Source organism: Thermobia domestica, chromosome 1 (assembly GCF_964235325.1).
Source record: "Thermobia domestica chromosome 1, izTheDome1.hap1.1, whole genome shotgun sequence".
NCBI classification, from domain to species: domain Eukaryota; kingdom Metazoa; phylum Arthropoda; class Insecta; order Zygentoma; family Lepismatidae; genus Thermobia; species Thermobia domestica.
In genome coordinates, this window is record NC_137454.1 from 374,240,469 (window position 1) to 374,258,237 (window position 17,769).

Here is a 17,769-nt window from a genome sequence, read left to right on the forward strand (position 1 = left end):
GTTCTGAGTAGTCGGTTAATTGGCACAGTAATGAGTGATCTCAGGTGAAATTTCCCGTTAGATACACATGTTCTTTGTATTCCACGCTTAATTGTAGGTCCATTTCTTATATCTAGTGGTAACAATAGGCGTTACGCTCTAAATTGAAAGAAAGATCTCCACGTATAGAATATGATTATGGAATGTTGAATTGAGCTTTAATTTCACTTAATGAAAAGTAGGTAATGCCATTTGGAATACGTAATTATGCTAAACGAACTTACCAGCAATGTATGTGCAATACATAAATTGGAATTGACTAATGGTATGTCCACTAGGAGGACTATCTGATTAAAAGACTTTGTCGATCCTTGATATTTTGTTCATGCAAAAATTAATAGATCTTGACTTATACTCAGCCGTGGGCAAGCAAATTCGTGCGTTGCCACCTTTTGTGCTACTAATGGTATGAATGACACTTGTTCTATCAAATAATATATTTTTCAGATTTTGCATTTAAACGCTGATCATGATCATACTACTATGTGTGCACTTTATAAGTCGAAAACCATGATTTAAAGCAAACCTGTACATAACAGTTCGAAACAGATTTGGACTTCTCTTAATGGTACATACCCAAAATGTCTCATAAAGATTGTTTTTATAAAATCATAAGTAAATCACAAGACAAGACGGTGTACATTCCTACCGGTGTGTTTTCTTCTGATAAAGTCAGGATTCCCACAGATCCTGGAAAAGTCAGGGAATTTAAGTACACTTCTCAGAACTTACTTCTCTTTTTGTCTTACCCAGATGTTTGGTAGGGAATATTTTATAAAATAAGTTCGTTTGTTTTGCACACACACACACACACACACACTCTATACATGTACACTCATGTCCAAAATTATTGTCGCATGTCTATAAATATGTTGTTGTAGTCATATAATTTGATAACGAATTCGCCCGGTATTCCTTATAATGTTAGGATATGTATAATCGGCAAAGACAAGTTTGTGGCAAATTTCATGTCAAAAGAGCTGTAAATAAGAACAAATAAAACGAAAATAAAACATTCTTGTTCATTTAGCAACATTTTGTTTTACTCATTCTAATTTTCGTATTTATAATTCTTTTCCTATCAAATTTACCACAAATATTCATTTCCTGATAATACACATAGTATCAGTATTAAAAGTACTCTGCAAAGTCGTTATCAAATTATATTCTTACAAAAAGACAGTTATAGATATGCAACAATCATTTTGACATGAGTATACATGCGAAGTAGATGAGGAGCCCCCTGGTAGCGAAAAATATAATTGCTTCTTTTCTACATTACATATAGACCTAGAAATTTGTAAATCTGAGCTGAAAAAGTCAAGGAATTCGTGATCATCAAAGGAGTGGGAAACCTGCAAAGTATTAAATTAATAGGATTGTAGTACGTGCATTCCAATGTTAAGCTTATTGAGCAATCAGTTTTTCTATCAGTATTCGTGAATGATGCAGGCGATCGTTATATCTCGACGAAAAGACATTCCCCCCAGGAACCTCTAACATTGTTCAAAACTCGGTGAAAATTGCCCAAAAAGCATATAGGAGGGCTATTAAATAAGAAAAGAAGAAGAAGATGTTTCGCTCAGCTCAATAAAGCCAGTAATCGTTATAACGTGTGAAATGAGATTTTGAAAGCTCTTGTGATATTTCCTACCATAAATGAATGCATTATTGTTATGTCGTGTTGCGTACAGAGGAACTCCACATTCAACAGAATGCGAATTCTGGTACGTAAAGAAGACACCCTTTATAGATTTCTCGTGGAGAACTAATATTGCCAATATCCTCAGTCCTACCTTAATTGAAATGTTAATTAGTCAGTAATGTGGATGCCATTGATTTATTTAATCTTGATTGGTTTATTTATATTCGCATCCTTCGTCAACAACGAAGCATTATTGAATGAGGCCTCCAGTGTCAGAAAGTGGAATCTGAACCGCTGTAAAGCATCCAATGTTCTCCCGTCCAGAATGGAGTGCGCCAAAACCAGCGAGGAGGTTTTATTATTATCACACAAGTGGGACTTTAAAATTTGTAATGTTTGTACGTCCGTTACTCCACACGATATATAGCTAGAGCTATTATCTCGTTCGAGTTTATTAGTAGAGTCAGTCCGTTAATATTTCAATGGGTAACGGTGACCTATGTTCGTCCGTTAGTTTACACAATAACTTTTGAACGAAAGCAAATTTTTAAGCAATTTATAGCTAAACGGATTATCACATCTGAGTTCGCTAACCCCTTGCCATATTTTGACGCGCTGGACGCGTTGCTTTTCACTTTTCACTTCCGTATTTTGACGCATGTCACGCGTTTCGATGTTTGAGCGGCTGTATCCCGCTTGCTGTCAATAGAAGGCAGAAGCTTACAGGTTTCCTGTGCTTTGTGAATATCTGTTAGTTTAAGTAAGCGCCAGAAGAGGCATAGATGTTTACAGCATTGCAAAAAAATTCCGAAAAAAGTCATATGTGAAGGGGTTAATGGAGTAATCCGTTAATATCTTCAGCGGGGCAACAGACAGCTAAACTGGTTATCATGTCTGAGTTCGTTAATGGAAGAATCCGTTAATATCTTCAGCGGAGCAACAGACAGCTAAACTGGTTATCAAGTTTGCGTTTGTTAATGGAGGAATCTGTTAATATCTTCAGCGGGGCAACAAACAGCTAAACTGGTTATCATGTCAGAGTTCGTTAATGGAGAGAATCCGTTAATATCTTCAGCGGGGCAACAGACAGCTAAACTGGTTATCATGTCTGAGTTCGTTAATGGAAGAATCCGTTAATATCTTCAGCGGAGCAACAGACAGCTAAACTGATTATCAAGTTTGTGTTTGTTAATGGAGGAATCTGTTAATATCTTAACGAGTAACGGCAACTTCGTTACAATAACTCGGGATGCCATTATTCCCGGACACAATAACTCGGGAACAAGAGCGAATTTTTGAACTGTTTTTTTTTTTTTTTTTCACATCAGATCGCCTGAGCGATTACCACGGCTGAGTTCGTTAATGGAGTCGATCCGTTAACATCTTAAAGGATAACGGTGATTTAACGGTTGCTGTCCATATTCCGCTTTCTACTAATGAAACAAAGCTTATAGAAGTTACACATCTCGTCGTTAGGTGGCAGCAAACATCCTCCAGAGATTGATATCTACCGGACGAAATTGAAACTTCTAGTGCATACTCTTTTTTTTTTACTGCCTACCGGAATTTAATTTTCTTTTAAGTTTTATCAAAACAATCAGAGAAAGTTCAAAATAACCAAAGAAAACTGCATTGTGATAAGCTACGATTTTTGACTAAAATAGATACATATTCTCATACAGAAGCTAATTTTTATTGATTTTTTAAAAAAATTTGTGAAGCAATTGTAACGCTAAATGAAATATCTGTGAAGCAAGTGAGCTTAAATTTGAGACATAGTGTATATATTTATTTTATTTTATTTTCATATCGAATATTAGGAATAAAAATGTTTTTAAAAACACTTGCATATAGTAATTTTCCCGTTTTAAAATGCAATATTGCGTTCTTACGCTTTTATATGTATATATTATATATATAAAAATCAGCAAACAGATTGTAGTAGTATTTTCATGCAGTGAAATCCTATCGTGTGTCTTCCTATTTAGGTGAAAACATGCAAGTAATATGCAAGAATCAAATTATTGTGTGTGGAATATTTAAATAAGAGGTGAGTACTGCTCAGAAGTTCAACAGATTTTGTGCAGAGAATGACCGAATCATTATATATTTAATTTAATGACTTGGGATGACAGTTTGTTCTTGTGTCAATGTTGTGGAAATCTACGTGCTGTTACATTCAACTGAAAGAAAACTACAGTGCATGCAGAAATTGAGAGAAATTTATTCATTTCGCTTTGGACAAAAAAATGGGATTTCACTGTATTTCACAGTTATATTTTGAGAAATGTAGTTTCGAATTTCATGTGCTACATGAACATGCATTGCCAGATTGTTACATATTCCATAGCAGCTGTGGACTCATATGCCATGTACTGTTAAGTCAAAAACATCTCACAATATTGTTCTGGTCAGTCCTGCAAGAGCGTCATTCCGGTTTACACTAGTATCGAATAATGCGTTAAATATGACAGTAAATTTGAATTTTGTCTGTGTGTCAGAAGGGACAGAAATGAAATATTTGACAATACGAAGTATTTTATGTATACCTTCAAGTCATTCACTTGCTACGTCGGATTGTCAAAGTAGCTACTGTGTGCAATGTTAAATATTCTAACTTCGATTGATTTCATTGTTCTATGTATTCAAAATGTGGCAAATATTAATTGTTGAACAACAGATGTTAAATCATCCCTATAAATAATTTAGTTCTGATATGTAATTGACCTCTTTTAGTGACCTCTTGATTATACACATTGTGGTTTGTCTTGACTGTTACATGAGTTAAGAAATCGGATTGTGTACGAGATGGTTTCATACACGACAGATACGAACTAAAAACCTAAATTAGACGCCAGTTGAAAATGTAGTGGAAGATTGATGGTCATTTAGTTATTGGTTGAAGAAATCATGCAAGAAATATTCATTTACCTATGTACAAGTAGATGACAATAAAGGAAATACACCATTTCCCACCTAAATGCTGTTAGCCAGCTACAATTTCTCTGTATTTGTCACTCGATTTCTTACTAGCTTGGCACTTTCTATCATTCTCTTGTTTTATTCATCTAATGTAATTGCAGTATTATAACGTGTGTTGTAGTTCATTGTGATTTTATTTTCTCGTCCTTTTCAGTTTAAACACCAATATATACATATATTTATTCATACACATCAATAAGGGGCCATGCTTCCTTCTTCAGTAACCCCAAATTACCTGAGTTTGTTACGCTAAGACTTTAGGGTTAGAATTAAGAATTCGATTCCTGGGCTTTCGGCGTCTATGGTCATGTTAGCTCATATGACGTCCCTCGGCGATCACACTATCCGGGGAAAGGGAAGGAAGGAAGCGGTCTGGGACCTGTGTGTTATGTACCATCCCAGCATTTGCCTGGTGGGAATGAGAAAAGCCTTTACACTGTTTTGGTCAAGTGTCCCTACTGGGAATCGAGCCCGGATCCGGCTGAGACTTCAAAAACCTATTCGTAATCTCTAAGTCTAGTTTTCAAATAGTGCATTGTGGAAATACATACATAATTATTATGGCACTCAATCATTTTACCATTTCACTATTCATTAAAAAGTTGACGCTGTTATATATATATATATATATATATATATATATATATATATATATATCCTCACAAGTAGATGTATAATTCTTCGAACATAAGTCTCTCATTTTGATATTTACTTTTTCAGTACACACATGACTAATAATGTTAGGAGAGAACATCTTAGGCAAATATTATCGTCAACATAATACTTAAAATAATATAATATGAGTAGGTGAGGTTAAGAAGGAAAAGATACCACCTGGCCTGTTAAGAGAAACGAAAAAAAAAAAAAATTAAAAAAAGCTTCACACGTTAATCAATATGCAAACTCTGAAACCTGTAATTACGAATAAATTCCTTAAAACACACACAGAATTGCGAAGCCTATTTATTTTTTGGTATTTTCATTTAGTTATTTACGCATTTACAGTAAAATTAGATGGAATATTTTCGTCTATAAACTCACTGTAAAGTAGACGCTGGAAAAGTACAAATAAAACAGGGTAAACATCTCTTAATAATACTCACTTATTAAAAAAAAAAAGTATTACCATCAAAAGAATAAATTTTCTGGTTGGTATAGAAAAGGAATTCACCTTGCATCTGATGCTTTTGTATCTCTGTTAAAACTTAATCTTTAATATTTCAACCCGAGCTGGAGCCATGATCGCATACGCTTCTACCGCAAACTGGAAGAAATCACTGAGACAGTGTGTAGTTGTTTTAGTCGTGCAATAATGAAACACCCCAAACAAAATATAAGAACAGAGGGAAGCTGCTTTAATCTGATTGACAGTTTCACATCTGCATAGGAATAAAGCAAAACAATACAATGAAAATAAATAAGAACAAAGCTACGAATTTAAATTAGTAACTTAGTTTATCGTTAGGACAGAAAAATAACTATAATTTATCTTGAATGGTTGAGTGCCAAGTAATTAAAAAAAAAAGCCTAACTCAGTTATATAAAAACAGTAAATATAGAAATTAAAGAAGCTAGTTTTGGTTATTAAGGAAGAGAAATGTAGTGATTGATTGTTTTCCGCCTATAATTTTTGCCATACTGAACACACAGTACAAGCAATACGAAATTGCCTGTCATCTCTTGTGAAACATATGACTTGCATAAAATGGTAGTTTATGTTCTGTTTAGGCTTGGGTGCGTATGGCAGTGGATCAGAGTCTGAAAGCGAAGAAGAAAAAGGAGGTGCTGACAGAGGCAGTGCTGATTCTGATGAGGAGTTACAGGTAAGAAATTTTCGTATCACTCACTTCATGTTATAGTGACTCCACTTTTGCACAGTTAAATGGGTCTTCATAACTGCCTGCAATTGGAAAAGTCATGGAGTGCATGATCTCACCCTATTTTGCTCGCATATTTTTGCTTGAAGGCCAGCCAGCTGTTTGTAAATGCGACCAAAATGAGTTGTAATAATCTAAAGATATTCATGCTAGTTGTGCACTTCGTGAGTTTTTCGAGCAGGGAGAGTCGTGGACGCTTATAGAGCAAGTACAGAACATTTCTGAAACTCAGTTTTTATATAGGGTACGTACACTCATCTGAAAGTGTTAATGTCCACCTATCGTGTTCTGTATTTATTAACAGGTGACTAGAGGAGAAAGTTTAAGACAATAATAAAATTCAGAGTGTAAATTAATGAACGACTAGACCGAGAACCCAACTCAGGTCTCTGACTTACTGTGCTGCGGGTGCGCCACCACATGTACGGACCCCAAGAAGGAGAAAGCATATGACTGATCGCTAGTAACCCGGAGACATGGGTTTGATTCTCTGTCTAGTCACTCATTTTCTTACTGTCTAAATTTCATTAAGTTATCACTTACAGGGTATGGTAGAGTTAATAAGCATGTTGAGAACGTTTAGACATACTCTTCCATACTGGGCAGAGCATTTTTAAGCTTGGAAGTTTCATAGCTTCAAAGGTAATGTATTTAAAACTAATTGATTATTGAGGTATGGAACACACAATAATAATTAAGCTAGCCTAAATAATACCCCTTTCATGTGTTTTATAGCATTATGTTTCAAGTGCTTCCCACGGGAACTCTTCTTCGGCGTAGCGTAGTATAATCATGTTAGTGTACTAACACCTAAATCAAACTTGATTCTATATTTTTTTTTTTATTTATCCTGTATTTTACGTTGGATATACATAATTATGTCTTCCAACACGATGTAAACTTAACCCCTGTACGTACAATTTGCAAATTCATCTCTTAATCTGTTACTTTTTGTATAACCTAAAGAATGTATAGTAAAGTATTTACAGTCGTAAATTTTGTTTTTATTATCAAGTACATGAATAAAATCCAAATTTAAGACTAAGTATTTTATTGTACATTCTTTAGACTACAAAAAATTACGGGTTAAGGTTTGAATTTTACATAAATTGGTAACATTGTAGATACAGGCTTAAACATATTTAATGTTAGAAGACATACGCAACGTAGATTACAGTACTAGCTTCCAAAAATTATAGAATCAGGTTTGGTTTAGGTGTTAGTATTATATTCAACAATTTTCGTAGCTTTACTTTGTTCATATCTGTATTCATAATGGAGCTGGCCTGTGGCCCCGTATTTCTGACACACTCTGTACAGAGTATTCCGAAACAATTTTTAAAAAACTGGGAAATTAATCCTCACATGACAACAGTTATAGATCAACGTGGGTGTACAAATGCGCTATTTCGGAGCTAGAGCCTGCCAAAATTAGTCAAAACGATAAAATGAAAGGTCATAAGGGAACGAAATATCATATCAAGGTCGGGTAAAAGAAAGTAGTAATTATCCGACGACGAATTTAATCTCGAAGCATAGGAGAATCGTGAGGTCTTCTAGAAACGAAAACTGCTACCAGGAATTAGAAATTGACACATCAGTGGAATCTAGGCACAAAATAACCACTGTGTTCTTTCGAAATTTCCGACTTTATTCGAATTTTATTCTCGAGTCTGTACGTTCTCTCCATACCCACAATGCCCAAGGGACCTGACGGTCACCGGAGATACACGTCCCCACAAGTAAGCAATCTGTGCTTCTGGGCCGGTTCTCGTCACATCTTGTGAGGATCCTACTGGATAATGGAGCTATTTTCATGGGTAATATGCGGCATAGAATTACGCAGCAGAATCAGGAGATGACGACAGGCTCAACAATTTCCACAGGAATCCTCTCCAGTGACGCACGGTGACCCGAGAAGGGACTACATTGTCGGGACCGTCGATCGGATTTTCGACTCCTGTTCGAACACATCTCATTTTGTGACATCGAAACCAACCTATTCGTGACCTTCAGAGCTTACCGGTTCTCTACATACCCACATCGACCTTGGTCCTCACCGGTCAACAATGCATTGAGTGAAAATGCCTTTTGTTGCGCATTTTTTAAACATCACTACTGGTTTAACGTGGTTGTTTAAGTTGCAGAGTCAGGATCGAAAGTGAAGAGATGTTGATAGTGTCGTTGTATCCAGTGTTCCTGTGCAGATAACAAGTATATTAGTTTCGAAGAGCACGTTCAGTCCTTCCTGGTTTTTAGGTAACTCTTTATCATGGATTCGGGAAGCACCAGGTGAGCGGGGGACTCGAGCCCGGAATCTTCGGCGTGCCGTGCCGATGCGTTTCTGTAATTTCATAATAATACACGTTACATTAGTTTAATGTTATTCATTATTCTGCTTGATTAGAGGAAAGTGATTATGTATCATCGTTTTCATGTTTTCTTGATTTTGTTTTTCCATCAACATGGGAAAGTCTGAATGGCTAATTACATACCGGAAATTTTCAGTAAATGTTCTGGAAAACCAGGAAATATCAGGGAATTCGTTCCCGTATATTTTGTAGTCACCCTGATGTCAATCCGACCAATTTTTCGCGGGTTGTAACTCTGAGGTGTCCCATTTGTTTACCTATACTGGTCTATAATTGTTTAATGTCTTTGAGGATTCATGTCCCAGTTTTTTGATGTTGCATCCAACCCTGCATAGTTATACAGGGCGATTAAAAAAAAAAAAAAACTTGCGGATTTCATTTGAGTTTAGAATTTCTAATTGAAATCTGATTTTCATGCGGTTTGTGGTAAATTGCTGAAAGAAGAATGGGAGATTTATGGAACTATGTTTACTGGTTTAAATTCATCCTGAGTAGTATTGACCACGCCTCAAGAAAAACAGCAAATATTCGCCAGTGTACCTTACAATTGGAATGAAGCGCGGTGCGGTGTCGGGATTTGAGTTTTCTTCTTTAGATGGCAACCTCGCCAAGGTCAGTAAGAAACAGAAAACTGGGCCGTTGTATTGAGAATTGTGCTGTACAGTTCTGTGCTACTATGTGAGTATGATCAAGACAGAGTGAGAATAGTGTACTCTTTTGAGCAACATGAGTTTATCGTTAAAGTTTTTTTCAGAGCGGAATATGTTGTTGCTACGTAAAGTGCATTTAGAAACAAATTTGCCTCACGTCCTGACTCAGACAGGAACATAATATGGTCGATAATGAATAAATTGAGAGAACCAGGATCGCTTCTGAGTGAGACAGGGAAACATTGAAACTCGCAGGCGGGTGTTGTGGAAGACGTCAGTTAAGACTTAGGTCGTCTAAGAAATGTCTCCGTCGTTTGTTGCAAGAAACCGGCTATAGCTATTCAACATGTGATTTATGCGTGTTACCACTAACACTTAATTTGTATTCTGCAATTCATTTCAAAAATCCAAACCATCATTCCAGTTGTAAGGTACAGTGGCTATTATTTGCTGTTTTTCTTGAGGCGTGGTCGATATTACTCCGGATGAATTGAAGCCAGTAAATATAGTCTAATAAATCGCCCATCCTTCCTTGATCATTTACCACAAACCGCATAAAAATGGAACTTCAATTAAAAATTCTATATCCAAATGAAATCCGTGAGTTTTTTTTAAATCACCCTGTATAGGAGAATGAATACACAATTATATATTGTGATTCTTATTTTTTCAGAATCAAATCCGTCGTCGCAAGCATGAATTTGCTAAAACGGAAAGAGAGATTGAAGCAAGACTTGAAGAGGAGGAGGAAAGAGAGCGAGCCAGGCTACACGCGGAAGACGAGAGTGACAGTGAGGAAGAGAGTCAGGTAGAAAAAGAAACAGATTCAAAACAACTTACGCTCTCGGAGGGTAAGTGTCACTTCCTTTTTTCTTTGAGCACTGGTGATCCAATTCTAATTACAACCACGTGGCATTTTTTAATAGTAAGTCACATTTTGGTATAGCAGTGTGTACTATATTACGAACATTAAATCTTTATCATCTGCATACTGTACTCCACATAGACTGAATTTCAAGAACATTTAAAATCTCTTCACAAAATTTAAGTATTATCTACTATGTAATTATAATTTGTGGCTAGTCACCAGATTTTCCAGCTGGTTTTCACAGGTCTTTATTTCCAGTATAGATTTTATATATTTTGCTGTGCATCAATATTACGTGTGAGTAATATTTGCAATTGAAGATGAAATTGTTTCTAGATGTAATATAATTAGTTAAAAAAAAAGTATTAATAGAATATATTTTAGTAAGTGTGATGCCTTTTATTTTACCTAAGATAGAAAAATACTCATTATCCTGTAAGTTCTCAGCTGAAATTATCTGTAAGTGGTAGAACTGTGTTTCAGGACAAAAGTATATGTAAATTACATACAGATTGTAGTAAAATATCAAAGATTGCAATTAAAAGGGGTTGGAGAAAGAAGAAATCCCCAATGAAGCTATTGTGAGAAGAATATCTCATAAGTATTCCTATTGTTTTCCTTAGAGATATGCTGAGTTCAAAATTTTCATCGTTTCATAACATGCCTTATGTCGATTGAAATAAAAATATACAAGCACGAGAACAAATCATTCGATGATATAAATAGTGTAATTTGTAACATTTTCTTTTCATCCTTACACCCTTTAATAATGTGTGTACTGTACTGCAAAGCAGATACATCATCTTGTAAAAGAGGTACTTAAGATAAATGTTGGTTTGATTTGATACCATGATGTATTTTAATGAAGGCTACAGAATTGATACAAGGATTGAATATACTGTATCCCTGTATCACAAATGTGGGACACAACCGTCCTAAAAGTTTCTATGATACTACAGGAGACTCAAAGGTCGTTTAACCATGTATTTTATACATGTTTATCGAACGTGTTCACTTAAAGAGTGAAAGTAATGCGCAATTGCTCTTAATTTTAGTGACAATTAAGAGAAATTACTGAATGAATCAAGTGAAAGGAACAATTAGTAGTCTTTCTTCTTTCTCGGTATTGATTAATAAACAGCATTTTCAAAAAACAGTTTTTTTAATAAATAAATAAATAAATAAACTTGCTTCTGCAAGCCTTAGAATGGGTAAAATGATAACCAAAATTATTTTTAGTGAGTTGTTAAGTTGAAACAAAAAATGAAAAGAGAAAGAGTCTCCAGAAAATTCATTGTTTTTAACACTGTATAGAACAAAGAAAAGAACTCGAAAAATAGAACGATTGAAAGAACTATTATAGTTAAGACTGAGGAACTTTTGTTGCCTATTAATAGTCATATTCAGAAATAAATTTAGTCTGATGTTTATTATTATTTTTATTATTGATTGTTATTAGCAACTTCTGAATGAATGGACTAAATAAAATATAAATAGGGTTTCAACCTCCCTAGTAGAGAGCTGTCAATAAGAACTTCTGTTTAAGTTATGAAAAACTGCACTGAAATTAGTCCCGTCTATTCAGAAGAGGACATTTATTTTTAAATGTGATTTTACAAGTATGTGGCAAATTGTACATATATGTAGTCTGGTCAAAAAATGTGAGGTACAAAATGAAACTAAGTGTATAAAGTACTAACAGTAGGGGTTCACTTCTGTTCAGAGCCACACTACATGCCTATCAGCTACCTATCCTGGTACATTCTCTGGAGGCCCGTGCGATATCACTAATCCATGGCTCAACCGCGTGCTGTGATCAACAGCCAGTCTCTGAGGCATGTTCGACGAGTTTATGGAAGACTTCAGGTTCTATTTTTCCCTATTCCTCACCTATTGTGTCAGTTTGTTAGAGCATAGAAATTGGATGCGTCAATCTGACCTTGATCCAACATTCCAGTTGATTCCCCACACATTGAATAAGATTCAAATGAGGACTCTTGAGATGCCAATTCAATCGGCTAACAATGTTTTTCAATTAGTAATCATAGTCACATGACATAGTAACAGCATCCAGGAAATAACACGACTTAACACCATAGAATCTCGTATCGGGAGCATTTCATTATCAAGTATGTTACATAAAACCTCGGCTGTCGTTGTGCCGTTAACAATTTAATGATCTGAGTCAATACTAGGAAAAAAACATCTAAAACCAAACCTAAAACTCTTCGTATAACAGCCCATGGGGACTAGGGCTACAAACCAGCCTCATGCCTTTGGAGTGGTGTGTGGTCTGCACATTGACTCCCCTCGCTGTTAATACTGGCCTTCTAGACGGAGTTCACTAGTTCTTTCTTTCGAGTACCTCCCCAATTTTTCTCACGACACTGGGTGGACACCGCAAAGTCAACGCCATCTGTGAATACAAGCGGTCACCCAGCTTTTCTATGACCAGACCCGGGACTGCTTGATTTTGCTGATCTCACGAGAAATGGTATTCTAGTGCAGCTGTGCCATTGGTTAGGAAAAATATCTCCAAACTGTATTTGTTGTTTGGGACAATTGGAGTGAAAAGGCATAAACCTTCATTTATCAATCCAATAAAATGATCTCTATTTCATTATCCATATCTCAGTGTTGTAGACACTATCGGATACGCTCAATTGGACTTGTTGATATGGGTCTTACGTTTGACGCTCTATTTGAATATTTAATCAGACGGACTCTGGTTCGCAATGTTCTTTTCGAAAACTACATCCTCTGATGCCTAAAACTGTTTGATGGTGGCCATGAGGGGGTTTGTCAGACTTATGTTTTATTGTCATGCTGCCATTACAGACAGATTTCTTGCGTCTGACGGAACATAAAGTATTCCTTAAAAATACATGTTTTAGCTTTTGGTATAATAATCAGGTAAACAAAACTCCGAACAAAGTACAAGAGTTAAAAGAAGTACATTATGAAGCTGTGTTATAGTTTCGGTTGCGTTGCACCTGATGGAGTCGTTATTATAACACTTAAACTATAAACACAGCTTGATAATATATTTTTTTCTACTGTAACTTTTGTTCAGAGTTCTATTAAAAATCCATCCACCGTCCAGCTGCACAGGTTAAGCTCTTCATTCGATTTGAACCAGTTGAGTATTGCCACTGACGTCGTGCTGGACAGAGTGCAAAAGTTACACTTAACAATAAAGCTCGGGAACCTGTCTTGCGTAACGTTCTAACTGAACTACGTATAAATATCTCCTGAATTACTGCTGTATATACGAGAGTTGTCACAAAAGTTCTAAGCCTATCTATGAACACAGCAGCAGAGAGTTTATGGATGGTGTTACTTTTCAACATAGTCTCCTAACAAGTCAACACATTTTGCCCATCGATGTTCAGGTGCGTTGATGCAGTTCGTGTAAAATTTCATCTACGGCATGCATGACATTATTATCAGTGTTTAAATGAGTACCTTACAACTTCTTTCTGAGCTTTGGAAAGAGATGTAAGTCAGAAGGTGCCAAATCAGGCGAATAAGTGGAGGACCAATCCGTAGCCGCAACCGTGAATTACTGCTATTGCGGTGACTGACTTGTGGCTAGGGACTTTGTCTTGATGGAGAAGCACACTTGCTGTCAGTTTCCCACGTCACTTCTGAAGAATATTATTACGCAGCTGTCGTAGAAAATCTGCATACTACTCCCTAGTCACTATTCGCTCGTTTGAAAGATAATGCACCATCAGTATTCTCTCTGAATCCCAGAAAACTTTTCATCACTTTTCCAGCTGAGGACACTGACTTGATCTTCGGAGGAGAAATGAGGGGTGTTTCCACTGTGTGAAACTTTGTTTGGACTCTAATTGATAATGGTGGACCTATGTGTTATCTACTGCTATGAATCGAGTGCGAAAGGTATCTCGGAAGAGATGAAGATTGTCCCTTGAAATATTGCATCTTGTGAGCTTTTGATCAGGTGTCGAAACTTTTGCCACCATTTTGCGGAAACCTTCCTCATTCCGAGATGCTGGGTGATAATTCGGTCAATGTTTGCAGTAATTAAGTCAGTATCTTAGCAATCTGCTTGATGATCATTCGCCGATCATTCATGCACTTTGTCAACGTTCTCCTGAGTTAGTGCTTCCACGGGCCTTCGTGATTGAGTGTCATCTTCAATGGAGGTGCTCCCCTCTTAAATTCGGCTGCCCATTTCTTCACCGTAGCATATGAAGGCACTATCACCTAAAGTAGCAACCATGTCGGCGTGGATCCCCGGCAGCTGTAAAACGTTTTGGAGATATTCAGTATCAACTCTCGCCTTCAATTTTTTTTTTTTTTTTTCTCCATTCATTTGGTCACACGTTGCTCACTCTTCCGTTCTTTCTGGACCTGTAACAACAGAATAAAAGTCGATATTGATAAACAATTTGGCATGACATCAATAAATACGGCCTAAAATTATTACATTTCTAGTTCTAATATTACTTGGTTAGGCGTAGAATTTATGTGACAACCCTCGTACAAGTCTGTACCTTACTGGGAAGGATCCCTTTCTCATAGGAATAACCAGTTATTCTTTGGTAATCAAAGTATAAATTACCGAAATTGTGAGAAAATACAGGACTGGTCGTTACGAATGATAGTTACGCAGGGTAAAAGTTTTCGTATTTTTTATTTTGTACTGTGTTTTTGATCTAAAGTATTTTCAGACGCTTTGTGTTATGTATATCATTACACTGATTGTTGTGACTTCAGTTGATTGTGAAATATAAACATGATACATGTAACGCGATATAACATGAAACAAAGCTCTAAATAGGAGAAAAGTTGAAGTTTAATGTAACTGTACTTACAAACATTAATTCTTCTAAGTCCATATTAAAGAATCAATTTCAGTAAGATACATTATATCTTAATGCTTCTTTACTGAATAGATCAATGAATTTTCAAGTTGCGGAGCATTAGAATATTACAAAGGCAGTTTTGTTGGAAACCGTAATAATAATAACTTTTGTGCTCACAGTAGCTAAGACAGTAACTATAAAAAGTGTATTATGAGATACTGGTATAAAACAATTGGAAAATTGTAAAGTATCAATTGATTTCATACATAAAAATGGTAATTAAATTAAAATAATAATAATTTTATACCATACTTGAAACGTAACTTTTACTCCAAATATAATGTTACATATTCCATAGAAATTGCTGATTCACTGAATATCAAACTTCTGATTCTCTGCTAATAACACAGTACATGTAACAGACATCTATTGTCGTTTTGATATAAGTTAGGGACTTCGAAAATTCACTTAAATCTGTGCCTTTATTAATAAATATTTAATACCTCATTGGAGGTAGCAGAAGAAAAATAACCATTTTGGACTGTGTTATTTGATACCATCGTGAAGGAACTATTAATACTGTTGGAAACAGATCTTAGTTCATGAATTTCATGAATCTTGTAAATGGTGTAACAATGAATGAAACATGTAAACCAGATGTATTTTGGAACTACGAGAAAAAGAATTAAATCCGATCACGTGATAAAAAAATAATTATTTTTTATGAAATGTAGTGAGATTACTGCTTTCTCTAGTATGCATAGATGATTGTTGAGCCATGTTGTACAGAGAACGAGAATCGACTTGATAATGGCCCAATGGCCGAGAGCACATTTTTAATAGATTCTGCTTTTATTAAATAATAAATACCAACTTCTTGAGTGATTCTAAGTATTTAGAAACCATAAGCCTATCATCTCAAGCGAAAAGCCGACTACCAGAACGCCCTACGTGCTGAAAGTCTGATTACCAAGAATACAGATATTTATAGTTAACTTGCAAATATTCAGTCTGAGGTCCAGTTTTTCTGTGTTTGGTATGGGAGTATAAATGACATGAATACTTTCGTTTTTGGATGTTAGAGAAGGGTTGTAGTGGTACAGTTATGTTAAAAAGACATTTCAGATCTCATCATTTTAAATCTCTGTATGCATATTCATATGTAGAATTATAACACTGAAATGGTATAAGGCTTTTAAACTAATCTTATTTACGTAAAGCTCGGGTAAAAATCTAGGCAGCAATTGGAATAGTTTTGAACGTAACTGTATAAGAATGTACCTGTTTCATGTGGTGAAAAAGAAATATCAGCGAAGTAATATTGCAGTAGCTATGGTATGTCTGGCGAAATTGGTGGAGCAGCTTGAATTGTCTTTGTAGCTGCTCGGAATTAGCAGAAGACTTGTAATTTGATGGCTTTGAGCAGACAACATAGCATCGTGTATTAGAGTTGCAAACAAAACAGTGTGCAAATCACTTTCCTTGTGTCATATGTCTGTAATTGATTTTTTTTTCCCTTCCTTTCTATTCATAAAATTATTCTCGTAATGTTCAAACACCACATAGCATTCGGCATCAGCTTAGTTGTCTGAAAACAATTGAAAGAATATCTTTCGTAATAATCACGTAGAAGAGGGACAAACATCGTAACATCAATTTTCTTCAAATGTAGTCTCTCGTAGTGTCAGTAGTACAGAACAGATAAGTCCCTTAGCGATAGTTTCTCTGCGTCTGTATTTAAGGATGTTTGCAGTCCCGCCGTCACTATTTTTAAATTTCAGAAAAATGAAGACCATTTTTAAAAAATCGACTATTTTTAATAAGTACTCGTAGTATATTTTAAATATAGAAAATAAAATTGAAAATTTTTTAATTAGTATTGCTATCAGTGTAGATATAATGTAAAAAAAAGTTTGAGATGGGACTAATAAAGCATTAATACCCTGAAAAAATATACAGAATGATAGTAATAGAAACGGGGGGTAGAAATATCTACCATGTGATTATTATTATTATTAATGATAATAATAAACCTTTTTCACGAAATATGAAATTATCAACGCTTAATTAACATGTCTGTTATATGAATAGGTGATGCACGTAACGTTTTATCGAATTTTGGAAATATTTCCAACAAAATGTAACAGAAGTTCAATAAAAATTAAAATCTGAAGTAAACAATGCACATCGAAGAGTTACAGAATGTCTGTCGGTCACGAAAGTTAAGTTTTAAAAAAGGCCTAATTTGGAAATTTAAACCACAATTACAAAAAGAAAGAATTTATTCATGTTTGCAGTTGTTCTCTTCATAAGGAATATAGCTCCTACCAAATGTCTGATTGTTGTATGCAAGGTAGTTTAGATGTGTGGAAACACCCAATAAAAGGCAGGATTTTCAAAGAATTGCAAAAGTAACACTGTAGGTTAATAGTACAGGTGGGGAAAACTTTTGGTGCCATCTTAAAATCCGTCATTTTGAATTCACTTGCATACTCTTAAAT

At 35.3% G+C, this 17,769-nt stretch overlaps 1 protein-coding gene across 1 annotated transcript in view; it reads left to right on the top strand.

The window, feature by feature from the left end:
• The window catches only part of LOC145664435 (uncharacterized), an 89,358-nt gene that overhangs the window by 46,620 nt on the left and 24,969 nt on the right, over window positions 1-17,769 (top strand). The window contains exons 10-11 of the mRNA XM_081731121.1: window positions 6,395-6,489; window positions 10,239-10,416. Of these exons, the coding sequence (XP_081587247.1) occupies window positions 6,395-6,489; window positions 10,239-10,416 (273 nt within the window). The remainder of the gene's footprint in view (window positions 1-6,394; window positions 6,490-10,238; window positions 10,417-17,769) is intronic.